The sequence below is a fragment of the Ictalurus punctatus genome, chromosome 28, assembly GCF_001660625.3.
Source record: "Ictalurus punctatus breed USDA103 chromosome 28, Coco_2.0, whole genome shotgun sequence".
In the NCBI taxonomy this organism is placed as follows: Eukaryota; Metazoa; Chordata; class Actinopteri; order Siluriformes; family Ictaluridae; genus Ictalurus; species Ictalurus punctatus.
The window spans coordinates 13,987,348-14,012,968 of NC_030443.2; the positions used below are offsets into that span (position 1 = coordinate 13,987,348).

Consider the following 25,621-nt stretch of genomic DNA (forward strand, 5'->3'; position numbering starts at 1 on the left):
GTACAGTTATGTATGTACACACACACACACACACATACACACAAAATGCACAAATGAAACAATCTAAGCAATATTGAAAACAGTGCAATGGAAACAATACAAAATTCATGTAACAAAAGTATATACAAAACACTTTGTATCTCACAGCTTGCTGAAGATAAAGCTGCATACTAGGAAGTGATTCTTGCAAAGAGGGTGAGAGAGAGGGTGAGGCCCAGGGTGTGGTTGTTTATGTTAAGATATAAAGTGTGACTTACGTTATCTGAAACATTATAGACGATATTTATTTAGTGTATTTATTTATTGATCTCCTTGCTATCTAATGCAAGTTAGTGTTTTTTTTTTTTTGCACTGTTTTGGCCATAATATTGTAAGTGCGTTTGCCTTTTCTTACCACAGTAGCTGCTGATGTGATCAGTACAGATGTGTACTATGATATTTCCAACAACCTCAGCTCTGTTTATATATATATATATATATATATATATATATATATATATATATATATATATATATATATATATATGAGCTAAAACATCATCAGATTTTCACACAAGTCATAAAAGTAGACAAAGAGAACCCAATTAAATAAGTGAGACAAAAATATTATACTTGGTTACTTGGTCATTTGTTTATTGAAGAAAACGATCCAATATTACATATCTGTGAGAGGCAAAAGCCTCATCTCATATCCATCTTTTGATCGCAAACCCAAATGTCATTGGTGTATAGCACAAACACTGTATGAGAGCACGCACGAGAGAGAGGGAGGGAGGGAGAGAGAGAAAGAGAGACAGAGAGAGGAGGGAGGGAGAGATTCCAGGTCCATCCCAGATGTAAAATATTAGTTAATGTTACTTTACATTAACTAATGTTTTGTGTATTTTGTAATGTTACACAATATGTCCTTTATATTTGTTAAAGAAAAGAAACAAAAAAAAAATGTTATGGTAATAAATGAACAAAAATTAATAATAAATTATTATATCAATAATAAATTAGCAAATTACATTGTAATAATTACAGTTTCAATAATTAAATAACATATATGTACAGATCTGTAAAATCCCTTCCATTTAATTAATACTCAAAGTAGTAATGTAACCCAAATGGATTGACATGAACATCAAAGATTTTATTGTGGATCCAAAATATAAGGAATGTGCTAATGGATTTTAAGGTCACATAGAATTCCCTATTTTAATTTAAGAAACACGTGAGCAGCCAAGTCTGTAAATGGCACATAATAATATCTGCAAAGGTGCTGTGTGTCTATAGTGCATGCTAAGTAGCGTGTGTGGCTAACTCTAAAGTCAGTCGTTTCCTAACAGCTTATCATTAAAAACCATTGCCACTCCAACTGCTGAGTCCACGTCTTGCCCGTAGACTACAGGGAAAGGGAATGTTTGCTCTACTTCCTGTCTCAAGGCTTCGTTCCGAGACAGAGCGCTCCCGCTACCCATAATCCGTTTCACTCCTGCACCCAAAAGCACGTGTGGGGGCATCATAGCGGCTAGATTAGCTACGATCCCTGCACAAACAGCACGAGTCACGTGAGCCAGTGAGAGGTTGGTTGGGGAGATGTGGGACACGACAGCGAGGCTGCTGGGGTCATGCCGTTCTCCTAGCAGGGTCGGGGTCACACGGAGGTCAGTGCTGGGTTGGGTTAGGGCACACTCGATCAACTTGGAATATACTTCAGAGTCACTGACCTCCACTCCTGCACAATGAATTAGAAGAAATTAAACAGAACACACATTCGGTAAACGGGATAAACACAGATACAGTGTTGTGCCTGGTAAGAACAATCTAACACTGCAGCGCTGAACAGGATTATTGAACATTTGACATTTATATTATTAATTAATTACAAATATAATGTTCCAGTATGCACATGCAAGCGATTTAGCATTGGTTTATCAAGACTGGAGCATGGCATGTCAGAATTAAATCTACAGCGTAGTTACCAAAGTCTTTCATCCAACAAGTCAACATTCCTACAAACGCTGCCAGAACGTTGCCTCCATTGAGTGCTGCGGCCACGGCCAGGTAGCTGTTGTGGAAATAAGGGAAGTAAGCGATGGGGGAGCAGGCATCCGGCACATTTCCAGGGCTGAAATCAGCAGGCATGGAGAATGTCAACTGTGCCGAGGTGCTCATGTTTAATACTGTAAATGACATGAAGGGAACAAATCACATATTAAAACACTGTACACTATTCCTGCCAGAGCATATCACAGTGCTTAAATCACAGTGTGACAAAACATTTAAAAATATATATTTCCATTGGTGTTTCTAGGACTCATTCAATATAGGATCACTTTATTATTGTTGGTGCACATAGTATTTTCTCTGCTGTCTATAGAGCCTGGGGCACAACAGATGTGAAGTATTTTATTAAATGTGCTGCAATATGAGAAGAACGTTTCGGAATGTCACAAAAATGGTAGTGGAGGCGGTGCGACAGAAAAGCATTTCATCAGGGGAATCCTGGTGATGTTACAGCCATCTGTACCCACGAATCGAAGAGAGCAATATTGGTCATGCTCTCTGGGTGGGAGGGATGGTGTTACTCTCCCATGTCAATCAGAGCAACACTAGACAATTGTGTGTGTCTGTGCTCTCATGTATGCAGAAGAGGGCAGAGAGTGATTCTGTGCACTCTGGCGCTGCATGAGCAGTAGCTTGAACAAGCCAACTGACTACTAGGCTTGATGTCACCTAGTCTTGTGACTCAGACCTTCAGTTTGACTTGATTGCCTGGTACTTGGCAACTTTTACATGAAGAAGCAGATTCATACGTGCAAATAGTCCGGTTGCAACTAGACATCTACGTCTACTCTTCACTATCTGATATCTTGCTCTGAAAAAGGTTCAGTGTCCATGGGTTCCAGATTGGTGTTTGAATCCAAGTATTAAAAATAATATTAACATTTATGATTGTTCGTTTGTCCAATTACTTTTGAGCCTGTGAAAATGGAAGGACTCTTTAAAAGATAATGGCTATAATTCCTAAACGGTTAATGCAATATTTTTTTTGTTAAACCCACTGAATTGAAGCTGAAAGTCTACACTTCAACTGACTACTTCATTTCAAATCCACTGCGGTGGTGTACAGAGGCAGCATTTTTGTCACTGTCCAAATACTTATGGATGAGACTGTATGTAAATGTGTGAATATCCATTTCCACCCTTGAAGATTTTTAAGCTTGTGCTCAACTAAAGTGTAGAGATATATCAAGCTGAAACTAGCTATAACTCAACCATACCTGCATCCGTCTTATCCGTCATACAGGAGTAAACGCTGCACTGGAAATCTCCTAGAGCTGCTCCTACAGGTGTGTTGGCAGGAATCCCATGCCACTCACAGCAGGTCTGACCGGCTATAGACCCAGAATCCACCAGCGTGGGCAACAAGTGCACCGGGAAGCCTGCACCTTGCAGACTAACAATAAAACATACGTTTCAGTAAATGCAAAATCAGTTTTCCATAAAATATCTCTTTAACATCTGTATATAAATGAATTTACTTTTAGATTTATTGGTTTGACAGATGCTATCACTCAAACAGTGTCAGCAACCAGTACGTTTTCCCGTCAGGGGACAGGGAACTTTGGTTTCTTGGTAACATGACAAGCTGTAGTGTTGTTGTTGTTTGGTCTTATTAACATCAAGACAAAGAAAGAAAAAAGAGGCTGCTGAGGGAATGACTATTCATAGCAGTTGTAAGCGATAACAGGAACAATTAATCTTGCGTACATTCCACAGTGATGTTAAACAGATTGACAAGTTCTAATTCTCTTTAAAATGTTCCACTGTCATGATCCGCATCTCAAATCGTAAAACAGACCTTTCGGTAGGTTTGAAGGCTACATGAGAGGTTTTTTAAAATTCAAACCCTAAACGAAATAGGAAAACCAGTACTCAATGACAGTGTGGAACACTACGTTAGTATGTGATTTGAGTATACAATGGTAGGTTGTTTAGTCAGTGGCAGAGACAGGGACACATGGTGACCTGGATCAGTTTCCTATAACAGCAACCCTAATTGTTTTATTCCTTACTTGTTGCCAGGGTTGAGGAGGGTTACTTTAAAAAAATATATTCCATTACAGTTACAAATTACTTCATCCATCCATCCATCCATCCATCTTCTATACCACTTATCCTTTTCAGTAACGTAATCTAAGTATCACAATATGAAAGTAATGTAATCTAATTATTTTTGGATTATTTCAAGGTCACAAGTGTAAAGAAAGTCAAGAGAAAAGCAATATGATGTAAAATACTTTTATTTAGAGCTTATTTTAGAGCTTAAAAACATGTTCAGTGTTTGGATGTGTTTTAATAAAATAAATAAATTTGTTGCTCGTGTGAGTCACGACTGGCAAGAAAGAACCTGAACTATAACCATGCAGCTGTCTATATTGTGTTCTGTCAAAAAATTCATTTCATTGGTTTTAAATGAAATTTTTTTTTAATCCTGATAGTATTCAAAAAATTTTTTTACAAAATGTACCTGTAATCTGATTACTTTCTTTTTTGACATAACTGTAATGGGTTACAGTTACCATTTTTTTGTATCCTGATTACGTAACGCTGTTACACGTATTCCGTTACTCCCCAAGCCTGCTTGTTGAACATTACTATTGCGCATTTCATATAATAACACTGTGACCTCTACAAAATAATGCAACTGCACTCTGTACTCACATCTCTGTATTCCACTGGTTGTTGGTGGTGTTGAAGTAGCCCCAGCTTGCAGCGTTCTGTGCACTCATGAGACACACCTCCAAACCACACAGCATGGACACCACATAGTCCTGGATGGTTCCTGAGACACTGAACTTTGAAAGACATTCAGGGCTGTAGAGAGAAAAATTTCTCTCCAGTTAGTATTCATTATCCAACACATTTTATGGAGATGAAGTTGTCCAAGAGCTCTATTCATTTGTAAGTAGAAATAACAAGAGTGATGCATTTCAGTCTGGTTTGAAGAAGCTGAACTAGAAAATAACCTACTGCTTGGCCAGATTGTAGAAATGTGTCAGTTTTAATACTGCACTATTTGACACCATTGACCACGATATTTTAATGAACACGGCCAGTTTGGACAGACTTGTCCTTGACAAACTGTTATTAGATTTTTAGAATCAATGGAGAGTTTTTATAGCCTAAACAGTTTAAGATGGTGTCCCACAAGGTTTAGTTTTAGGCACCTTTTTGTTTTTATTTATATAGCCACTTAGACATAATTTGCAAACATAATGTTGGCTTCGCCCTCTATACTGATGATGCACAATTATGCTTTTCAAGTCAGCAAGATTTAACATCACTATGCGACTATGCAAAACGGGAAACATGGTTAAAGACATAAAAACTGATGAACATGAACTTCTGACAAAACAGAAGTGCTGATCCTGAATACTAAGCGTGCCCAATTACTTCACCCTGAAGATTTACGGCTATTCCACGAAAACCAAAAGCTACATTTAGGAATCTTGGTAGAACTAGATGTTGGGCTATCATTTGATGTTTAGACTGGCATTCTGATGTTTTTTAAGGCCTTCTATCTTATTAAATATACTTTTAAAATGAAAGGTTAACTGATAAACTGTAAATAGTTTTATTGTCTTAAGTATCTCATATAATCTTAAACTTCAGCGCATGTATTATGGCTGCATTTATGCATCTTCGCGAAGAAAATCACACGGACAGTGGGTCGTATTAGTAAAATACAGGTTTTCTCATGAGCAAAAAAAAAGCTGATGGGTAGAAACCACTAATGACATAAAATAGATGTCTGACCTGTGCTTGGTGTACCAGAGGATGGAGGCGCAGCCAAAGCCAGTAGCCACATTTAGGTGTGACTCAGGTTTGGGTAGCGATGACAGGAAATCACTTGTGCAGCGGCCATCCTGCCATGTGATCAAGTGACTCACATCCTGAGGTCTAAATTTGTGACTTCCATGACTACTGTACCACTCACAAGCTGAAATGGGAACAGACGACAATATGAGGAACTTGAGATTAGGAAAATCTATCCTGGTCTGTATGTATTGGTCATGGGGGAAAAAATCTAAATTCCTACTACAGATTGGGATCCAATCCAAAACACTGAAAGCTAAGTACACACTGGTTATTTATGCAGGTGTGTAATATTACAGTTAGAGCTGATATATACTGTAGTTAGAGCAAGTTTGGAGACAATTGAGATTCTGAGAGCATCTACACATACTCATGCCATGGGTTCTCAAACTATTTCGCAGCCAGGGATCCCTCTTTCTGAATCTCAACACAGATTCATTTTATGACTATAAAGCTAACTATTCTAATATTACAAAAATTGGGTGCCATCATATCTATCTACTGAATCCATTCGAGTTTTTTTTTTCCCCTGAACGTTCCCCCAACTAAACCCAAACCAGTTACAATGTGAGAAAAGATTTGAAACTGTATTTATGCTTACTGTTTCAGTTAGTATTAAATATTAAAGGAAATCTTCAGCCTAAAACACAATAAATAATGTGATGTGTTCAGTGATCTTGGAGCTAATTCGTTGGTTGCTGACGTATTTTTGTTGTTCCTGTGAGAAGTTAGAGGTTATCCGCCTCTCTGACGTCAAAGGGGGTTCAATACAAAAGAGCAAGGGCTTCTATTCTCATATTAATGATAAATCCAACAAGGAATTACTGGAGACAGCAAACACTGGATTGAAACTTAAAGAATGCAGTGCAGCTATAGGAAACAACTGAGCTGAGTGACAGCAGAGGTTCGGCTCATCTAGACAGAGATCTATGAGATGACAAGTGTGATGGCATTGATGGTGGTATCGGCATGAGAGTTGAAGCTTTGGAAGCTGATCTGACAGACTAAAGGACTAAAGCGCTGCCGCATCATTCTCTTTAGGTAGAAAAGAATTCCTACTGGCGCCACTATCAGCAGGTAACTGAACAACGTTCTCGGTAACGTATTGTCAGAAACCATTAACTTAAGTGGAAACAGACCAATATGTGAATGAAAAAGTTTTACCTTTATAAAGTAAAATCGAAATGACAAAATTACAATTACTAAAGAAATCTTGTAAACAACTGGACCCCAGTTTGAGAGCCCTGGCTTTAGGGTAGTGTTATTAGTTTAATGTGCACCTGTGTTAGATTTCCAGAACAAAACACCATGCATCTGTCCTGACACCCCAATGCATATGACGTCATGCAGCTTTTCCTTAGGGAGAGCACACATGCACTGGTCAAGAGCAGCAATGATCCGCACAGGGTCCTGCTCCTTGACCTGAATATAAGATATTGTGTTACTAAATGCTGAATAAAATACCACTGGCATGCCATACGGTGTTATTCTGCAAACCTACGTGTTCATGCATGTCGTCGATGACGTCAGAGTTGGTCTGTAAACTGCAGCTGTCAGTCACGGTCTTTGATCGGGTGTCAAACAACACAACTTTGATCGAGGTGGTTCCCAAATCAATGCCCAAAACATACTTAGCTGATGAGCCACGAAGTGCAGCCATTGTGTTTTATATGATGTTTAATAACTAAGTAATATAATAGTGCACTTAATCGGGTGTAGAAGCTGGAACTTAAGAGCACTAACATAGGAAGTACAGGAGAGATTTGAATTGAACTACTGTACGGTTTGTTCCTTTGCGGACACCGTAGTGGCGAGGTCAAAGGTAACGCAAATTTAAAAATAAAAATAAAAAACAAAGATAATTGCTCAATATCCAAACCAAATGTATGTATATAGAATTATTCTGAAATCTTAAAATACAACGAATAACGTTAGAAAAAAACACAATTCGATTTTATTATTTTATGTATTAAGGCTTCATTACATTTCAAGCATGATACTGCTTATTCAACATATAGTGCACTAAGTAGGGTGTGTAGACGCTGTCACTTCGTTCCCTCTATAGGGCGCCTATGTAGAAAGTAGGAAGAGATTCGAGTTGAACCACTTCTGATCGCGTTTTGTTCCTCTGTGGACACCGTAGTAGAGAAGTTAAGGGTAACCCATTTTTTATTTATTATTATTTAAATAAATAAATAACACTTACATTATACTATAAACATACCAAACTTTTTATACAGAAATATTTCGACTTTAAAAATAAGTAAACAGGGTTAAAAGAGCAAGTTTGTGATTGTGTCGTTTTAAGCGTTGTCCACGGTTCAGTGCCAGGAAACAACATGGCTGCCGAGGAGTGATAAGCGTAGCGTTTTAGTCCTACATCTTTTCACACAATAGCTATGTTAAAACGTTTTTAATATTGTCATGAATATATTATATGCATGTATAGGTTAATATAAGTGAAGTATTTTAACGTTTCCTAAGCGCGCGCATCTTAATCCCAACGGTAAGATAATCACCATAAGTCGAAGCTTTAAGCGGAAGTTGGTGTTAATGATAATAATAATAATAAATAACAGAGCACGCAATCACGTGGTGTGTTAATGGTACATTATAAATGGTTATTAAGGTGTGTTAACTGTGCGTGTCCCAGTGATTTGGACGGAATGGCGGCGGTTGCAGCTAAACGCGAGGGCCCGCAGTTCATCAGCGAGGTGGCGGTGCGGGGGAACGCCGCGGTGCTGGAGTACTGCCGCACCTCCGTGTCCGCTCTGTCCGGAGCCACAGCGGGCATCTTGGGCCTCACAGGCTTGTACGGCTTCATCTTCTACTTCCTCGCGTCATTCCTGCTGTCCGTGCTGCTAATCCTTAAAGCCGGCCGGCGGTGGAACAAGTGCTTTAAATCCAGACGCCTGCTCTTTACCGGAGGTCTCGTGGGCGGATTGTTCACCTACGTGCTCTTCTGGACTTTCCTCTACGGAATGGTGCATGTGTACTGAAGAGCAACACTGCTGTAGATGTGCGTTTGTGCATAGGTTAAGAAATCTCTGTAGGGTTCAGTGTAATCTCTAGGCATGATTAATTTCATCTAATGGTTATTTCCTCTCTCTGTTGTATTCGATTGCACTGAACTGATTACGACCTGAAGTAGCTCAGTACCTGGGCTTAAAGGTGAAGCGTGAAGTCGTTAATCAGATCTATTTTTATTTATTAATTTATTCGTTCATCTTCAGTAACGCCTTTTATTCTTGGTCAAGGTCGTGGTGGATCTGGAGCCTATCCTGGGAATGCACCCTGGATGAGATGAGAGGCCAATATACACATTCTCACACACACACACACACATGCGTGCACACATTCACTCCAATGGGCAATGTTGCGTAGTCAGTCCACCTACTGACATGTTTCTGGGAGGTAGGAGGAGTGCAGAGAACCTGGAGGAAACAAATACGGACTTGGAGAACATGTGAAACTCCACACACAGTAACACAAGATCAGGATTGAACCGGGGATCCTGGAGCTGTGAGAGAGTAATATTACCTGCTGTGCCACCTTGATACAAGACCTGCATCGTGATCTTTAATTTTGCTAACAAGTCTCTAAGTTTTGATTTAATTATCATTAAATAACACTCAAAGAAACAAGAGTTTCTGAAGGATTCTTTGGATAGTTTAAAGTTACACTTGGAACCCATTTCTGATGTTGTTTGTTGTTTTCACCCAAAGCAAACCGAAGAACCCTTCAGAATGCATTCTCTCTGACATTGTCATCAACAACAAACACATAGGAAATAAAACTGCTGGTGTAAAATTCGACAATAAATGCAATACTCAAAGGGGAATCTGTTTGAAATTTAGCATACTTGTATTAGAAATGGTATCTTTATTTCCTGAGAGTCTGAGAAGAAACAAATATCCTCCTTCCATCATGAGAAATATAAATTAACCATCTAACAACTCCTGACTTGTGTGGCATTGTGTGTGAATATTTCTGTGGTTGCTTCTAAATAAATAACTAAATCACTCATATAATTGTAGTAATTCTTTTATTTAAGTGTTTATTTATTTATTTAGCTTTTTAACCACCTTTACATCAACAAGCATGCATTATCTTTACATTTATAATAAAAGGCAATATGTGTAAAAAAAAAAAAAAAAAAAAAATTAAAAAAGTTAAAATATCAAAAGGCAATGTAGCAACTAATGTAACCTCCATTTCACACATTTTCTAGCATTTAAAAAAAAATACTGTTCACATTTTACATCAATCAACTCTAGAATTTTTTGGCACACTTCATGAAAACATACCAAAACGAATCCCATGCATTTATTGATATTTTGACCTTAAATGCTGTGAAATGTCAAACGTGCAAAAAATTTCTGCAAAATGCCACTTTCCCCTATAGCGTCTTCTTCCTGTAATGTCTTAACAAGGCTGGAGAGACTTGGCTCACTCTGTCATCTAGTACATTTCAAGCAGCTTTATTTTCTTTAGGTTCTGGAGTATTTTTTCCTTACAAATAAGTCAGTCATGTCTAAAGCAATTAGCGGTTTAAGGTTCGACCTTTCAGCTACAGTTAACATACTCACAGAGTTGCTCAACTTTGGCATAGCATGGAATAGTACCTTATTTGCCTGCAAAAATAAATACTTTCTCTCAGCTCCATCATTTTTCCTTCACAGTATACAGTAATTCTCTCCCAAAACAATTTCAGTTTCTTCATCTGCTACTTCATTTTTTTGGACTGTGTGGCTTCCTGGATGAGGAAGCCTGAGCCACGGGCTTTCTTTGAGGACTGTGGTGGGATCTGGATGTTGCCTCTTTAACGTGCTTCTGTTCATGACTGCGATGTTTGTGTATTCTCGGACTACGAGTCGGCGAGGACGACAGCAGTTCGTTCTCCAAGTCCAGTTTGTCTTCTTTCTTGTGTCTATCATGGCCGTGCCGATGGTGTCTCGTGCGCTTCTCCTCTTTGGATCGTCTGTCATGCTTGCTACAGGTGGTCATATTTGCACATTAGCATATATTGGATTAAAAAGAAGAAGAAGAAGAAGAAGAAGTAAAAAAAAAAAAAAAAAAGCTCCACACAAAGTTTCAACTCAATCTTACTTTACCACAGTCTCGAACTTCCTCTGTCTATAGAACGAGCTCCCACTCATCATATAGATGAGGATCATGTCGCAGCAGAACACCCCCTTTACAAAAAAACAAACACAGAACTACAGTTTATTACCGCTATTTACTTCCCATCATTGTGCTTGTTTAAAACTGACAAAACTGTGAACCATTTTATTCATGTCCAGTAATCAATGCAAATTAAAGCCTCAGATACTCGGATACATTTGTTCTTTTTTGGACTCTAACCCTCCGTTCAATGAAAGCTCAGTGTGGATGGGATAACAATTCAATTTGACTTGACAGTAATTTCAGCTACACCTGAAAGACATCACACACTGCTAATTAAAAAAACTAATGATGCCTTTCAAAGGACTATCAAAATGTCATTCTGGACATTTTGACGACATTTGTCGTCTGGTTTGTTCATGATGAAGAACAATACAATAGTGCCCTCTGTGGCTGAAGCTTTTTTATTTTATTTTATTTAAGAACAGAATAATCCGTCATTACTGTTACACATCACACATCTAGTTCAATCACTACTACTGCTAGACAAGCAATAATCACTTGTATACACAATATAGCCAAAGGTTTGTGGAAACCTGACCATCACACTCATATGTGGCTCTTCCACAAACTGTTGGAAGCAGACAATTATACAGAAAGTCTTTGTATGGTTTAGCATTACAATTTCCCTTCACTGGAATTAAGAGGCTCAAATCCGTTGTGCACAAAGCGAGCTCCATGAAGACATGGTTTGCCAAGGTTGGAGAAGAAGAACTCGAGTAGCCTGAACAAAACCCTGACCACAGCACCACTGAACACCTCTGGGATGAACTAGAACACTGACTGCACCCCAGGCCTTCTCATCCAACATCAGCACCTGGCCTCACTAATACTCTTGTGGCTGAATGAGCACAAATCCCCACAGACACGCTCCAAAATCTAATGGAACGCCTTCCCAGAAGAGTGGAGGTTATTATAACAGCAAAGGGGGACTAAATCTGGAATGGGATGTTCAACAAGCACATATGGGTTTGATGGTTTTCTTCTTCAGTTTAATTTACATCAATTACACAACCACCTTCTAAGTAATAGAATTTCCTCCTACAGTCATGTTTTGTTGTGACTGTATCTGTTCTTCCTACAACTATCCTGTACTTGGCTTTGGTAAGTTATGGCACTTATTGTTTCACTGAACAGCTATAGGGGTGATATGGTGGTGCAGTCACAGAAAGTTCTACTTACAACACCCATTAAAGCAACTCCAGACCCAATGTTCACCACTGTGGGGACAATACTGAATTTCCTTGCCTGGAAACCAAGACCACAAGATAAGCAATGAATCAAAAGTCAAGTTTTAAAAACTGAATTATCTCACTATAATAGTAATAACAGTGAGTCTTACCTCCCCGTTAACCATGATATCAAATCGAATGCCATACACTTTAAACAGCGAGCGATAAGTCTCTCCAGCTGCATCTCTGTAATAGCGAGCAAATCTGCGAGACAAGCCCGGAAATGTTATTATACCATTATAGGAAAACTCTGATGAGTATCAAAGTCTAGGCTTTGATCTAACCTGTGGTTGAGATTCTCTAAATGAGAGAATATTGTTTAACGATCCATTTAAAAACTGTACTTACTGAGAAATAATACAAAAGAAAGATTATTCCAACAGGAACTGGAATAGAGCATGACTTAAAATTTTACATGTATAGTGCCATAAAAATAAAAAATAAAGGCTTTGAGGTTTTTTCCCTATGTTCGTCGCAGGTGTTCAGCAGGAATAGTTCAAGAAGAGACAGAGTAACTAAAGCAAGTCCGAGTTCAAAAATTAAGGCTGCCCTGCATTTAACTGCATTGCTCTAATCAAAGTGAAACAAAATAAGTGAAGCTGTTAAATATTTCTGTTTACAGATGATTGACCGCACTGTATGTAATACGTGAGAAAATTTCCTGGCTGTAAGCGTTTGGTTACTGAGGACTGCAAATCATCGTCACCCGGAGGCATATTCAGTGGCGACTTTTGTCACGAAGCTAGCCTGGAAAATTGAGTGACAAGCTGGGTCCATGGCATAATTGACATCTAAAAATTTAATAAAATAATTGAAAATGTGCCGTTAAAATTGCACCATCTAGAAATGAAAACTGAAATTCTGATCTATCGTCTCATATTCATTTCTTTTTAAAATCTAAAACCCAAATGTCTTCAACGTATCGTGAAAAAATTGGCCTTGTTGTTCCAATACTTTTGGAGGGGACTGTATAAACCTCGTATTGTAACTGCAAGTACCAATTTACACCATTAAAACATTCATATTGCAGTTAATAATCAAACGTCGCTTACAGCTTTAATGCTACATTTACGAAGACCTGGTTATGGTTTTGTAAACTTGTAAAATGAAATCTAAATTATGAGCTGGATTTGTGAATAATGATTCACATTGGACGAGTGCACACAAAACGCAGCATACGAGGTGTGTGATTTATAAAATGACGATTCTAGTGTCTCATTTAGATATAATTCCTTTTGACAGGAAATGAACTTGAAAGATATCCATAGTTAAGTGTCAAACTTAACACGAGTGTTAACGATGCTGGGTGATGAACACACCTGAAGTTGTATCCAGTGATGTTTTCGTATTTCGAGTTGTCCAGACGAGTGAAGCTGTACATGGGGTTGCATTTAGAGTAGTCTTTATCTAAATCACAATTCCACTCAATCCCTACTCCAACAATTCCACCCTGTGTGTGTAAGAGAAAGAGAGAAGATAGATAGATAGATAGATTTTCAATTTATTTCAGTAGTTCTAAAAACATCAGTGTGTAAGGCTTGGTTCTGTGTGTATAGTTACTTCTTCTTTGCCATACATGTACAGTAAGTAGCATTAGGACATGCCTAATACAAATTCTAGCAAACCGATGTCCAGACCTTGAGCCACCTAAATGTCTGTATTGTGCAAGTTTATTATACGACAGCACTGTTTAATTCTCAAATCGATTCTGATTGGTCAGAAGATGTTGATTGATTTTTCTAAAACAGCAGCTTGGATTGTTGTGCTGGCTAATAATATTTATAATGTAAAAGATAAGACAAACTAACTGACTTTCCAAAGCATTAACTTCTAAACAGTTATAAAGCACAACATGATGTATGTTAATAAATTAAAGACTTGTCGTTGTTGCCAAATTTCTGTGGTATAAGAGGAATAAAAACACTTCAGGATGTCTGCTGTAGGAAAACAATCTGTTTTCACGTGGTACCTTTACAGTAACTCCACTTCATGTCAAGCTGCACCACACCACCCACTGATGATTATTTTCCTATGACAGTACACACCCCAAGTCTTTTATTCACATAACAGCTGCTCAAAAGTTCCTCTGTGGCCATAACACATGCTGAGTAACGAATGCGCCAAAGAAGCTCATAATGAAATCAGTTCTTCCCTAATGATATCCTTCCTCAATACTTCTCGAATCCTTCACAGTTAAATTCAGAACATCAACCCTAATCACTACTGGGCTCTGAGACATTATAAATACATTAAGACTACATAATGACATAATGACACTTGCCTTGACAGCCATTTCTCGGAAGCTGTGACCAGTCCAGTTGACCAGTTCTCCTATTCGGAAGATGGGGCAATATGGATGGTGGACTTTGTCATAGTAGCAAGACTTCAGATATGTGTGGTTGGTGGAGGGGAGAACATTGGATCTTAAAAAAAAAAGAAAGAAAGAAAGAAAGAAAGAAAGACAGCAAAAAAAGAAAGAAGAGAAAAACAGCAAGGATAACTTTTACATGAGACTGGAACACTGGGGTCTCATTTATAAACAGTGCATAACAAAATATTAAAATCTTGTGTCCATACAAAATAAATAATAAATTCTGCTTTCTAAAAGAAAAATGATAAAAGAGCACACGTTCACTTTTGAAGTGCATGCTCACTTTTATAAGGAATCTGGTTAGCATTTATATGAATTAATTCCTACACATAAATATTTACGGTTGTGTTACAATTATTAAATTTCAAATGATTATAATGTTCATAGCATGTTCCTATGGGTACAAACCATAGCACACACAATTTTATACATAAATATATTTAAACATTAGCATATACTGTAAAGAAGTTTGGATAACAATGTTGGTATGTGTTAGTACGCATGTATGTGTGTGTGTGTGAGTGTTATGGATGGTACCTCAGCAGGAATAAATTGGAAGCACTTTTTATTTTGCAGTACTGCAAACACCTAGTATTTTATTACACATTTATAGGTACTTATGGTAAGTATTTATAGGTACATACACTCTATATTCAGTTCTATATTCAGTTCGTAGATGTAAATGAAGACAGCTCCACACATACTGAGGTTACCTTTGGAGTTCCACAGGGTTCTGTTTTAGGCCCACTGCTTTTTACTTTGTATATGCTACCCCTAGGACAAATTATTCGTAAGCATGGAATTAGCTTCCACTGTTATGCTGATGATACACAGTTGTATGTTTCAGTGAAGCCAGAGGACAGACAGAAGCTTAGTAAGGTTGAGGATTGTGTAAAGGACATTAGATGTTGGATGTTAACTAACTTCCTTTTACTTAATTCTGATCAAACAGAAACACTATTATTAGGATCACATGTAGCTAGAAATAATCTTTCTGATCACATGGTTACTCTGGATGGACTTTCTGTTTCAACATGTACAGCAGTTAAAGACCTTGGAGTGATTATTGAGTCCAGCCTATCATTTGATGCTCATGTAGATAATATTACTAGGATAGCTCTCTTTCATCTCAGAAATATTTCTAAGATAAGAAACATATTGTCACTACATGATGCGGAAATACTAGTTCATGCATTCGTCACCTCTAGATTAGATTACTGTAATGCCTTACTGTCTGGATGTTCCAGTAGGAATATAAACAAACTCCTGTTAGTCGAGAATGCAGCTCCTAGAGTATTTACTAGAACTAGAAGATACGACCATATCACACCGATATTATCAATACTGCATTGGCTCCCAGTGGAATCCCGCATTAACTATAAAATACTTTTATTAACCTATAAAGCACTAAACGGTCTCACGCCACAATATTTAAGCGACCTTTTGGTTTTCTATGATCCGCCACGCCTACTTAGATCAAAAGATGCAGGCTATCTGACGGTACCTCGAATAGTGAAGGCTACAGCAGGGGGAAGAGCTTTCGCTTATAGAGCCCCACTGTTATGGAACAGTCTTCCTATTAGTGTTCGGGACTCAGACACAGTCTCAGTGTTTAAGTCTAGGCTTAAAATGTATTTGTTTACTCAAGCCTACCCTGACTAGACTTTCTATTATACTAATTCCCAGTCCTAATAATCTTTTCTCTCCCTCTGCCGAGCCACACACGATTTTATGGAGATACTACAGATCCAGATCCTTTCTGCCTCTGGATGGAGCTCAAATCTTCTCCAATTCCAGACTGCTGGGACTACGGCTGCTCCTAAGGCCATACAGACTTCATATAGGTCAATAATGAACTTTTTCACATTATCTGTTGTTACCCAGATGAGGATGGGTTCCCTTCTGAGTCGGGTTCCTCTCAAGGTTTCTTCCTCTTAAAACATCTTAGGGAGGTTTTCCTTGCCACCGTTGCCACTCAGTGGCTTGCTAAGTTGGGATAAATTTGCACCTTTAATATCTGTATACCGTGTTGATATTTCTGTAAAGCTGCTTTGAAAAAAGCTGCTATTGTAAAAAGTGCTATATAAATATAATTGAATTGAATTGAATATATTGAATTTTAACTTTTGTGAAAATTGCCAGGTTTGTACAGCAGTATATCCTGACACAGTGCGATAATTACTCAGAATTGAACAGGTAATGAAGTAGTACCTACAGGTTAAACTTGGCATGTAATATGCAAGTTGAATACGTAAGAATATAGAAATGTACAAATGTAAAATTAATTCATTAATTCATTTTTTTAAGCATTCTTCAAAACCTAAGATGTAAAGATAATAGTAGTAATACTACTAAACTGCCTCGTTAAATACATGAAATATAAATGTACTGCAGGTCACCAGTGTCTAATAATATTTGTAAACGATTAAACCTGGTTCACCTGAATCGGCTAAATGATTCTTGCTAAAGTCATGTCTAAATATTGATCTTAGCATTGTGTACTTTTACATTTGTCACTATATAATGACAGTTCCATCTGACAAAAAACACACCATGGGTTGTCTTTACCAATCTCACAAGAGCACTGGATTGTTCCAAACAATATTATTAGCGATATATATTTTACTTAGCTTAGCAAAGAAATACAGACATGACACACTCAAACGTTTTATGTCTGTATGTCTCCAAAATGTACCGGTTTAGAGCATAACGTCAAGTGTTGTGTCATAGTGTATTCTGCGAATTGTGTAACGTTAGGTTCAAAGACCACTGTTCATCCTGCTAAATAACAATACTATAGAACACTGGGTAATTCTATCTGCTAATCTACAAAGGAAGCTAGGTACTAGCTAGCTCCACTGAACAAACATAATGTTGTGATTTTGTCAATCCTTAAGGAAGCATAAACTAAAACAAGTATCGTAACCTTGAAAAAAATGTCCAGTAAATGTGCCAGGAAGAATCTAAGTTTTCTAGTTAAAGAACACTAGATAATGCTAGTTACAAATGTATTACACACTGTACACTTCAAGGTGAGGTAGCGTACCACAGCAATTCAAAAATACACCTTTGGAAAGAAATGCATATAGTACGACTGTGAGTGTTAACAGCGTGTGGAAAGATACTACTTCTTGTGTGCGATGAATAGGTGAAAACAAAAAAACAGTTTCAGCTTTTAGCATGCTGAGCATGCATCCATTGTCAGTGATCCCATAACAGTCTGAGTGTGTATAAATAGAGGTTTTATGTGCAAGATAATTTCAGTCTGAATATAGCACTGTGTTTTGATGTATCAGCATATTCCCCCTTTCATGAAACCCCTTGATGTACATGATGTACACACATGCTGAAAATGTTGTCCTACACATGTCATACATGGAAATATGTGTGGGTGTATGTTATGTAGGTAGGTGTGAACATACCTTGTGTGTGTGTGTGTGTGTGTGTGTGTGTGTTGGGGGAGCAAAGGGTACTGAAACGAAATTGTTTCATGTAGTGTTGCTTTTAAGTGAGAAACACACCCAACTTACTTGGAGAAGTCAAACCTCGGAAACCTAATGAAGTTCCTGATGTAGACGCTGAAGTTTTCTGCTTTCTCCAGCAATGGTACCCTAAATATCACACCAGAACCTTGACTCATTTCTTTCTTTAATCACGCTGTAGCAGGATAAATTCCAAGTGCAAATGATATGATGGTGTAAGGTGCTGTTTTTCTTACCTTGGTGTTTGACTGCACTCAACTGGACACCAGCCATAAATTTGGCACGTGCCTGTCTCATTCATACAGCGTCCCGTCTTCATCCCTAAGGCAAGACAGCGGGCAAATGAAGCATAAATTTCAAAGTTTTCTATAAGTTCTACATTAAAATATTGTGTTCAAAACAGAATACTTGAAATGTATTTAACATTTACACTTCTCAAAGCACCAGTACATACAGGATTTCGTGGTGTTTCTTTGTGATCGTTGTGACCAAAAACGCTTGATTTTCCTGCGGCTTTTTTCAAAATATCCGATGCAAATTAAGGAGTTTTTTGTGCTTTTTTTGCAGAAAACTACTTGAACTGCCGAAACTGTAATTGCACAAACTTGTTTTGCATGGTCTTTCACAGTGATGTTTGTTGGTAAATGAGACCTTTTAGCTGTACTCATGTTTGACGCACATGAATCGAAGGGAACTTTGGCTGAATGCGTATTGTGATGACGTCACGTGAAGTGTCTTGGCCCAAATCTGCAGTAATTTTGAAAAATTGCAAGCTTCTGAACTTTCCTTGATTTTGCGCTCATTTCTGAGAGGCAGTCGCTTTACTGTATAGATACTGTAAGCAGCAAAGAAACCTTGTCTGGAATTATTATTATTTTTAAATCTTGTAACACTTTTCATTAATTTGTCATTCCAGTTTTTGTTTTTATATTTATGTTATGTAGCTAATGTTTGCTACCTACCTTGACAAACTAAGAAGCTAACCCATATATGTTTGTCTGTTGTATTCAGGACTGTGAACCACTGATTCCCTCACTGTTGTTCTCATAGTTCATTTTGTCTCATTGTGTAATCTTTCATTTTAGCAGTTTCTTATTGCTTAACTTGATTGCTGATTTTAGTTATAGTTAAGTTCTTGCGTATGAGAATGCTGTAAATATTAATTACAGTAACTACCTGGCAACTTTGCTGCCAGTGAATTTACAAAGTATTTTCACAGTGTACAATAATCTCCATACAGGGGTGCAGTCGGTAGCGGTGCTGCCTCACAGCACGTCTTTGTTTATTTTCACAAGTTCTCCACCTGAGTTTCTTCTGGGTTCTAGCTATGCTAAAAACTGTCCCTAGGTTTGAATGAGTGGATGAATATGTGAAGTCTCGCCAAACATTACATTTAACTTCTGAGCCTTCTATGCTGTGTTTGAACATGTTCCCGATCTACTGTTTGCCCTTTTGAATTTGTCTCAGGTGCGTTGAAAACTTTTAAAACGGTGTCGTTAATAACACTGACATGGTTTGTGAATTCAGTTTGTATGCATGGATTTTGGATTTCGCTCTGTCTGGTCTGGATTGTTAGACGTGTACATCCTGCGTGAAGTTGGCCCCCCCACCAACGCAAAATGTCAGCAAAATAGTCTCAATCGTTTGTGCTCCATTTGTACTGGTTTGTGCCGTAAAAATTTTCGTCTGTGCTACTTCGATTTAGGAGATATTAAAAGAATATTCAAAGGTCATTCTGGAGTCACCCAGCCACCCCCCCCCCCCCCCCCCCCCACTACCACGCCCACCCCCACACACACATGCTCCAAATTAACCCGAGATAGTCTCAATCGTTTGTGCTTCGTTTGTGCTGGTTTGTGGTGATAAAAGTTTTGTTTGTGCTGCTTTCGTTTTTAAAATTTGCACCACTGGGACACTTGAACTCTCATCCCCTGCGAGAACAGCCTGATATAAGAAGATATGGCCAGACATGCCATTTAGTCTCTGTAGTTTCCTCACCACTGAGCCAGTTGCATCAAAACTCACAGTGGGGTTAGTAGACTTCTTTGATAATGACTTGTACATAAACATTTGTGTTTGACTCCAGTAGTGACAGAAGAACTTGTCCAGTCCAATGTCTTTAATGCTACCACTGTGAGGTGCACTATATTTTAACATCTGCAGTGACAAAATAGAATCCTTGTCACCTAATTCTAAGTCATTTCTCTCTTGCTTTGCTTTGCGCAGGGTGGCCAAATTAGGAAGATGGCTTGGCTCAGGATCTCCAAAATCCATCAGCTTTGTTGACTCTGATGCCCTCCATACATGGGGTTCCATTCTACCCTGACACATTTCTTTGGCTATATGCACACGCAAGTTACCAGACATCGGACACTTTGAACATCCAGTGTGCAGGGAGTCATCGGTGTTTTTAATTAAACAATTGAGCACCATTGGGCTATTCATTTCAGGCACTTTGTCACATTTTATGTGAATGTGGCCATGACATTCTTTACAGTTGCCTCTGATTTCTAGGAATTTCTCTGTTACTGATGGATAGACCTTGGCTCTTTTAAAGGCAATCTTTTGGTCTTGGGGAAAGGGACCCTGGCTCAAAATCATTGTCATCACTACTGCCATTTGTTTCATGATCACTTTCATAATCAAACCCTACAGCAGTCCAAATGTTGTGTCTGTTCAGTTTAACAAAAGTATATAGAGCCTTTGCAATGATCTTGTTTTCCAACTTCACGCAGGTCTTTAAGTCCTGGGTTGTTTTATTTCTTGAAACTAAAGTTCAGGTGCTTTATGATACTCAGACTCAGTTTCTTTACATACAATGCCAAGCTATAAATCTATAAATGACAAGCTGAAGCTGGCACAATAAATCATTTGTTAATTTGTTATCACAAACAACTTTTCTTATCCGTGAATCCCACGATAAACTGAACTATATAGACACGTTTAGTAAGTATAACTACTCTTACCATGACCTGCAATAACAGGAATTCCATCTGTGCAATCATCATCATGAGAGCAGACACCATCAGGGACCTTTGAACTCTGAACACATTCAAATGAACATGCAAATAACTACAGAGCTCACCGTGTACAGTGAACCAGATATTTAAAAAAAAAAGAAAAAAAAGAAAAAAAAAAAGAAGAAGTAGTAGAAGAAGAAGAAGAAGAAGAAAAAGAAGATAGAATGGCACCAAACAGTTTTAATAAAAAAAACAACAACTATCCTACAATGGTAGTGATTTTTCATATTCAGTCATAATATTCACCTAAGGAAAGCGATCTCTTCTTTTCAAGTACACAAGTTATTCTCTACTAAGCATGTGTCTGTGGTGTTCAAGATGCATTTTACTAGTAAAGTACATCCAAATGGATTCTTACCTCAGCGCACAAGCCCAGCCTTTGGTTTGGAGTCTCAATGTAATTGGTTACAATAAAGAAGACATTATCCCCCTTGATGAAAAAATAAATAAAAATTAACAAACAATGCCTTTAAAATATAGATGTAATGTATAATTTCAAAGACATGTATTTAGGATATACATAAGCAACTATCAATCCTATAAATAAAAAAAACTGGGAAATAATAATAATAATAATAATAATAATAATAATAATAATAATAATATTATCTTAATAATATTTTAACATTTTTAATGTTACATTTCAGTGTTTTTAAAATAGTATGTTAAGAAAGTTAGTCAGTTAGAAATTGCAACATATTTCCTATTGCTTGGGTGGATGTGTAAATATAATAGATCTTTGACCCTTGAAGCATAATTGATTCAGACGATGGTTTAGACGATTTAGAGATGAATTAGATCCTTCTGAACTTCCTGTGTACTTGTGTGCACGTTGTCTCTTGCTTTTTCATTTATATTTCATTTTGCATTTCATGCCTATGCGCCTTTCTGAAACGAAGAGGCTCTACCGTTTTCAAATGAATGGTTTCAGTATAAGAACAATAAACAGGAAAAGGATATGGAAAAGGGCAACATTTTCTTTTACTTTCTGTTTTAATGAACCTTGTAACACTCTTGACTCTGAATGAGAAGATCCTAAACTAAAGCTCACACCTGTGATTAATTTCAATAATGCGCACTACATTATATCCACATGAATAAATGACAGTTCATTTGTGGTGGCAAATTGAAGCCGTTATTATGAATCAACTGCACTATACTGGATATAAGGATCAGAAAATGATATCATCCACAGCTGTCCTGTGGCATTTCTTTAAAATTGCTTTTGCCTAGGAATGGTGATTGTGTGCTTTTAATTTCATTCAAATTTAAAAAGTTTTTAATTGCTCCCATCATTCAACTCTAGCAGCAAGCCTACCTGAGAAGGAATGACATAATCTTCAGCGCCCCACACATGGAACCCATGCTCTGTGGTGTTAATGAGAGCAAAACCTTTAAGCTTTGTGAACACCGAGCTCTCGAATGCCTCTTCTCTCTCTTGGTAGCCTTTCTTCCATATGAAGACCCATCTACAAAAATAAGTGTTGCAGATAAAGCATTTCAGGAAGACACTCAAAGATGTACTGTTTATATTAATGCTTCTTTAACATAGCTGCAAGCTCCAAGCCTACATGCATTTATGCACTGAGCTGCTGCCTTATGATAGGCTGATTACATATTTGCACGAAGGAACAGATGTACAGGGGTGTCAGTGAGTGGACATGTATTTAAGAGATATAGTTTGAAAAGTAACCTAAAAAACAGCTAAATGTTTACTGTGGAATCAGATAATGATAATGATAATGAGTTTTTATTGGTCACATATACAGTAGAGCACAGTGAAATTGTTTTCTTTGCATACCCCAGCCTGTCAGGAAGTTGGGGTCAGAGCACAGGGTCAGCCGTGATACAGCGCCCCTGGAGCAGAGAGGGTTAAGGGCCTTGTTCAAGAGCCCAAAAGTGGCAACTTGGCAGTGCTGGGGCTTGAGCCCCTGACCTTCCGATCAGTAATCCAGAGCCTTAGCCGCCAAACCACCACCGCCATGAAGGCAGTATAATATAATATATCTCTATAGAAACAAATATGTCTGTCTCCTTGTGATTTAACCAACACTGTCAGTAGTAGTAGTAATATTTTTTTCATTTTAAAACTGTGCATCCTTTATAATACAAAATATATGATGTAGTATTTGAAGCAGACAAACCTAAACCAAATAACTGAGAAATGAAATGAAATACAAATGAGAACAATGAATGAAAAGTAATTGAATGTATTTCAGATGAATGCAACAGTCTATTGCTGTACATATTTGGGAATTCATCGGTCCACGATTTTCTAATTTACTTACAGTGATCACAACACAAATCACAACACACCCTTAGCAAAGTTATGATATTTATTACTGAGTTTAAAAAAAAAAAATAATTATTAGCCTACACTCTTTAAAAAAGGTACATTTCTTTGTCAGTGGGTTTTTTTTTAACCTTTAATGTGTATCTTCCACCTAAATATACCTTTTAAAAAGATTTAAGTTACCTAACTGAACCATAATTACCCTTTAGATTAAACCTATTAAAGTACCCTATACACTGTAAAAAGTTAAACTGTTAAGTTAACTTAACATTTCAAGGCAACTTGCTGCACAGCTTTTTTGAGCTTACCCAACTCCACGTTAAAAATTGAGTTAAGTGAACTACTTTGGTTAAAAGTTGAGTCACCTTTTATTCTTTTTCTTTTTCTTTTTTTACAGTGTATGCACCTTACATACTAAACCCCAGTGACAAGGAGCAGCACAGTGTAGAGTGTAGTACAAGTAGTTTATCTCTGAGGGATAGGTTTGAATAAAAATGTTATATCCAGATTTCTGTAAATCGGCTTTGTGTGTATTTGACTGGTGCCTTAAACTGAATCCAAACCTCACTAACTCAAAAATAAGATATAAATCATGTCTATTTGGACTTAAGGTGTTCGGTCAGTGAAAAGTTCAGGAAGAGAAACCTCTATGGCGCTAAATAATAGACCATTTCATTTCTGTACAAATTTACATAATGTTGCTTTTAGCTACATTTCCAAGAAGAAGAAGAAGAAGAAAAAAACTTTTTCAAATTGTTGTTATTTATTTACTTATTCATTTAGACCTTTAATCTACTGTTTACCAAAATCTTTAAGATCATCTCTTCTCTCATCCATCTATTGACAGGAGGCAAAATGAAGGTGCTCCTTTGAAAACAAAAACCTCTAATAATTTTAGATTGTTCGCATTAAAACATGACGTTTCGTCAGAATACGTTTACATCTTAAAACTTAAGTACATTTCAAAGCAGACACGTGTAGCACATTACTTTCACTTAGCCTACAGTGCATTCTTTTGGCACATTACTTTCACTTTTTTAAAAAAAAGAATAGTTTAACAAAAAATCTTTTTCAATCTGTTTAAGTGGCCTATCATTTCTCAGGACTTTGTTCACTCCTGTCCCTGGCTATAAAAAGTTTGTGAACTCCTGATATAGGCTGCTAGACCACTTACTACACTTGTTTATTTATTTATTTGATCTGAGGCGACCTCAGACAAATGGATCTGCTCAGAGCCTTGCACTGAGCGTCTACAAATAGCGTCCCTGATCTCAGCATGGTGTCCTGGTACTTTTTCCAGCCCTCGGGACAGGCACACATGACACCAGGGTGTGCTCCTCTCTCGTTATGCCTCAGATTTTCTACAACCGAGTAAGAGTTATTAAGCGCAATAACCTTTACAACTCCGACTTCTCTCATGTGCACCTACCCGATTAAGTATCCGATCACGGCGAGCTGAAAGAGTCTGAATAACACTCCGATTTTCTTGTTTGACGCGATGAAGAATTTCTCCGTCTTGTAGTTGAAAAGCGAACAGACACACTGACCCCAACCGTTTGCCATGCCGGTACCGGTAACTATTCTGCGCGTGTGCCGCTCAGCCAAGCCCGCGCCTTCAGTGACGGTGTGCGTGTGCGACACTATACAACCTCTTGTTTGGGTGTGTGTGTGTGTGTGTGTGTGTGTGTGTGTGTGTGTGTGTGTGTGTGTGTGTGTGTGTGTGTGTGTGTGTGTGTGTGTGTGTGTGTGTGAACCAGGGGCAAGGACACGGGAAGTGGGGGTGCTGAGAGCTGCCACTTGTAGGGATGAGCGATACTGCAAAGTTTGCTATCGATCCGATACCAAGTAAATACAGGACCAGTATCGCCGATACCAATACTTTTTCCTTTTACAAGCATGCACTTGAACTTATATGTAGTTTCCTTTGGGCTGCGCAGTGTGTCATGATTTATGAAGTGAATGCATCATTAATATGCCAAATCTGAATACATTTTCATGAGCACGAAAAGGTTTTGTGATTTGTACTCTCGATGCACCTGTAATTAGTCATGTGTAGCTATGTTAAAACCCAGGACAGATTTTAAGCACTTTTAAGCAATCCTTAAAAAAAAAAAAAAGTCTTAAATAAGTAAATATTAAATATTAATATACATTTTTATAGAAATAAAACA

The 25,621-nt window shown here is 37.7% G+C and overlaps 3 protein-coding genes across 8 annotated transcripts; 1 reads left to right on the plus strand and 2 right to left on the minus strand.

The window, feature by feature from the left end:
- Positions 1–612: 612 nt before the first annotated feature.
- On the minus strand, positions 613–7,774 carry shpk (sedoheptulokinase). Its single transcript, XM_017459974.3, has 7 exons — positions 7,370–7,774; positions 7,149–7,290; positions 5,809–5,992; positions 4,714–4,866; positions 3,270–3,445; positions 1,968–2,168; positions 613–1,720 (listed from the first exon to the last, which is right to left on the minus strand). Exons 1-7 carry the CDS (start codon positions 7,526–7,528, stop codon positions 1,314–1,316), a joined length of 1,422 nt encoding a protein of 473 aa, XP_017315463.1. The 5' UTR covers positions 7,529–7,774; the 3' UTR covers positions 613–1,313.
- Positions 7,775–7,934: 160 nt separating this feature from the next.
- Positions 7,935–9,899, plus strand: emc6 (ER membrane protein complex subunit 6). Of its 5 annotated transcripts, none has more exons than XM_053677293.1 (4): positions 8,199–8,374; positions 8,522–8,887; positions 9,020–9,039; positions 9,126–9,899. In XM_053677293.1, the coding sequence occupies exon 2, from the start codon at positions 8,535–8,537 to the stop codon at positions 8,865–8,867; it is 333 nt and encodes a 110-aa protein (XP_053533268.1). In that variant the 5' UTR covers positions 8,199–8,374; positions 8,522–8,534; the 3' UTR covers positions 8,868–8,887; positions 9,020–9,039; positions 9,126–9,899. The 5 variants fall into 5 exon arrangements, with proteins under 5 accessions (XP_017315466.1, XP_017315467.1, XP_053533268.1 ...); XM_053677292.1 differs by having other exon boundaries at positions 8,200–8,374; positions 9,017–9,039; XM_017459982.3 differs by lacking the exon at positions 9,020–9,039 and having other exon boundaries at positions 8,201–8,374.
- Positions 9,900–9,904: 5 nt separating this feature from the next.
- p2rx5 (purinergic receptor P2X, ligand-gated ion channel, 5) lies at positions 9,905–25,207 on the minus strand. 2 transcript variants are annotated; one of them, XM_017459975.3, is made up of 12 exons: positions 24,880–25,205; positions 22,476–22,626; positions 21,516–21,587; positions 21,104–21,179; positions 18,374–18,458; positions 18,186–18,266; positions 14,566–14,707; positions 13,604–13,734; positions 12,395–12,488; positions 12,235–12,300; positions 10,978–11,063; positions 9,905–10,861 (listed from the first exon to the last, which is right to left on the minus strand). In XM_017459975.3, the coding sequence occupies exons 1-12, from the start codon at positions 25,011–25,013 to the stop codon at positions 10,600–10,602; spliced, it is 1,380 nt and encodes a 459-aa protein (XP_017315464.1). In that variant the 5' UTR covers positions 25,014–25,205; the 3' UTR covers positions 9,905–10,599. The 2 variants fall into 2 exon arrangements, with proteins under 2 accessions (XP_017315464.1, XP_017315465.1); XM_017459976.3 differs by having other exon boundaries at positions 10,722–10,861; positions 10,983–11,063; positions 24,880–25,207.
- Between the last annotated feature and the right edge of the window lie 414 nt (positions 25,208–25,621).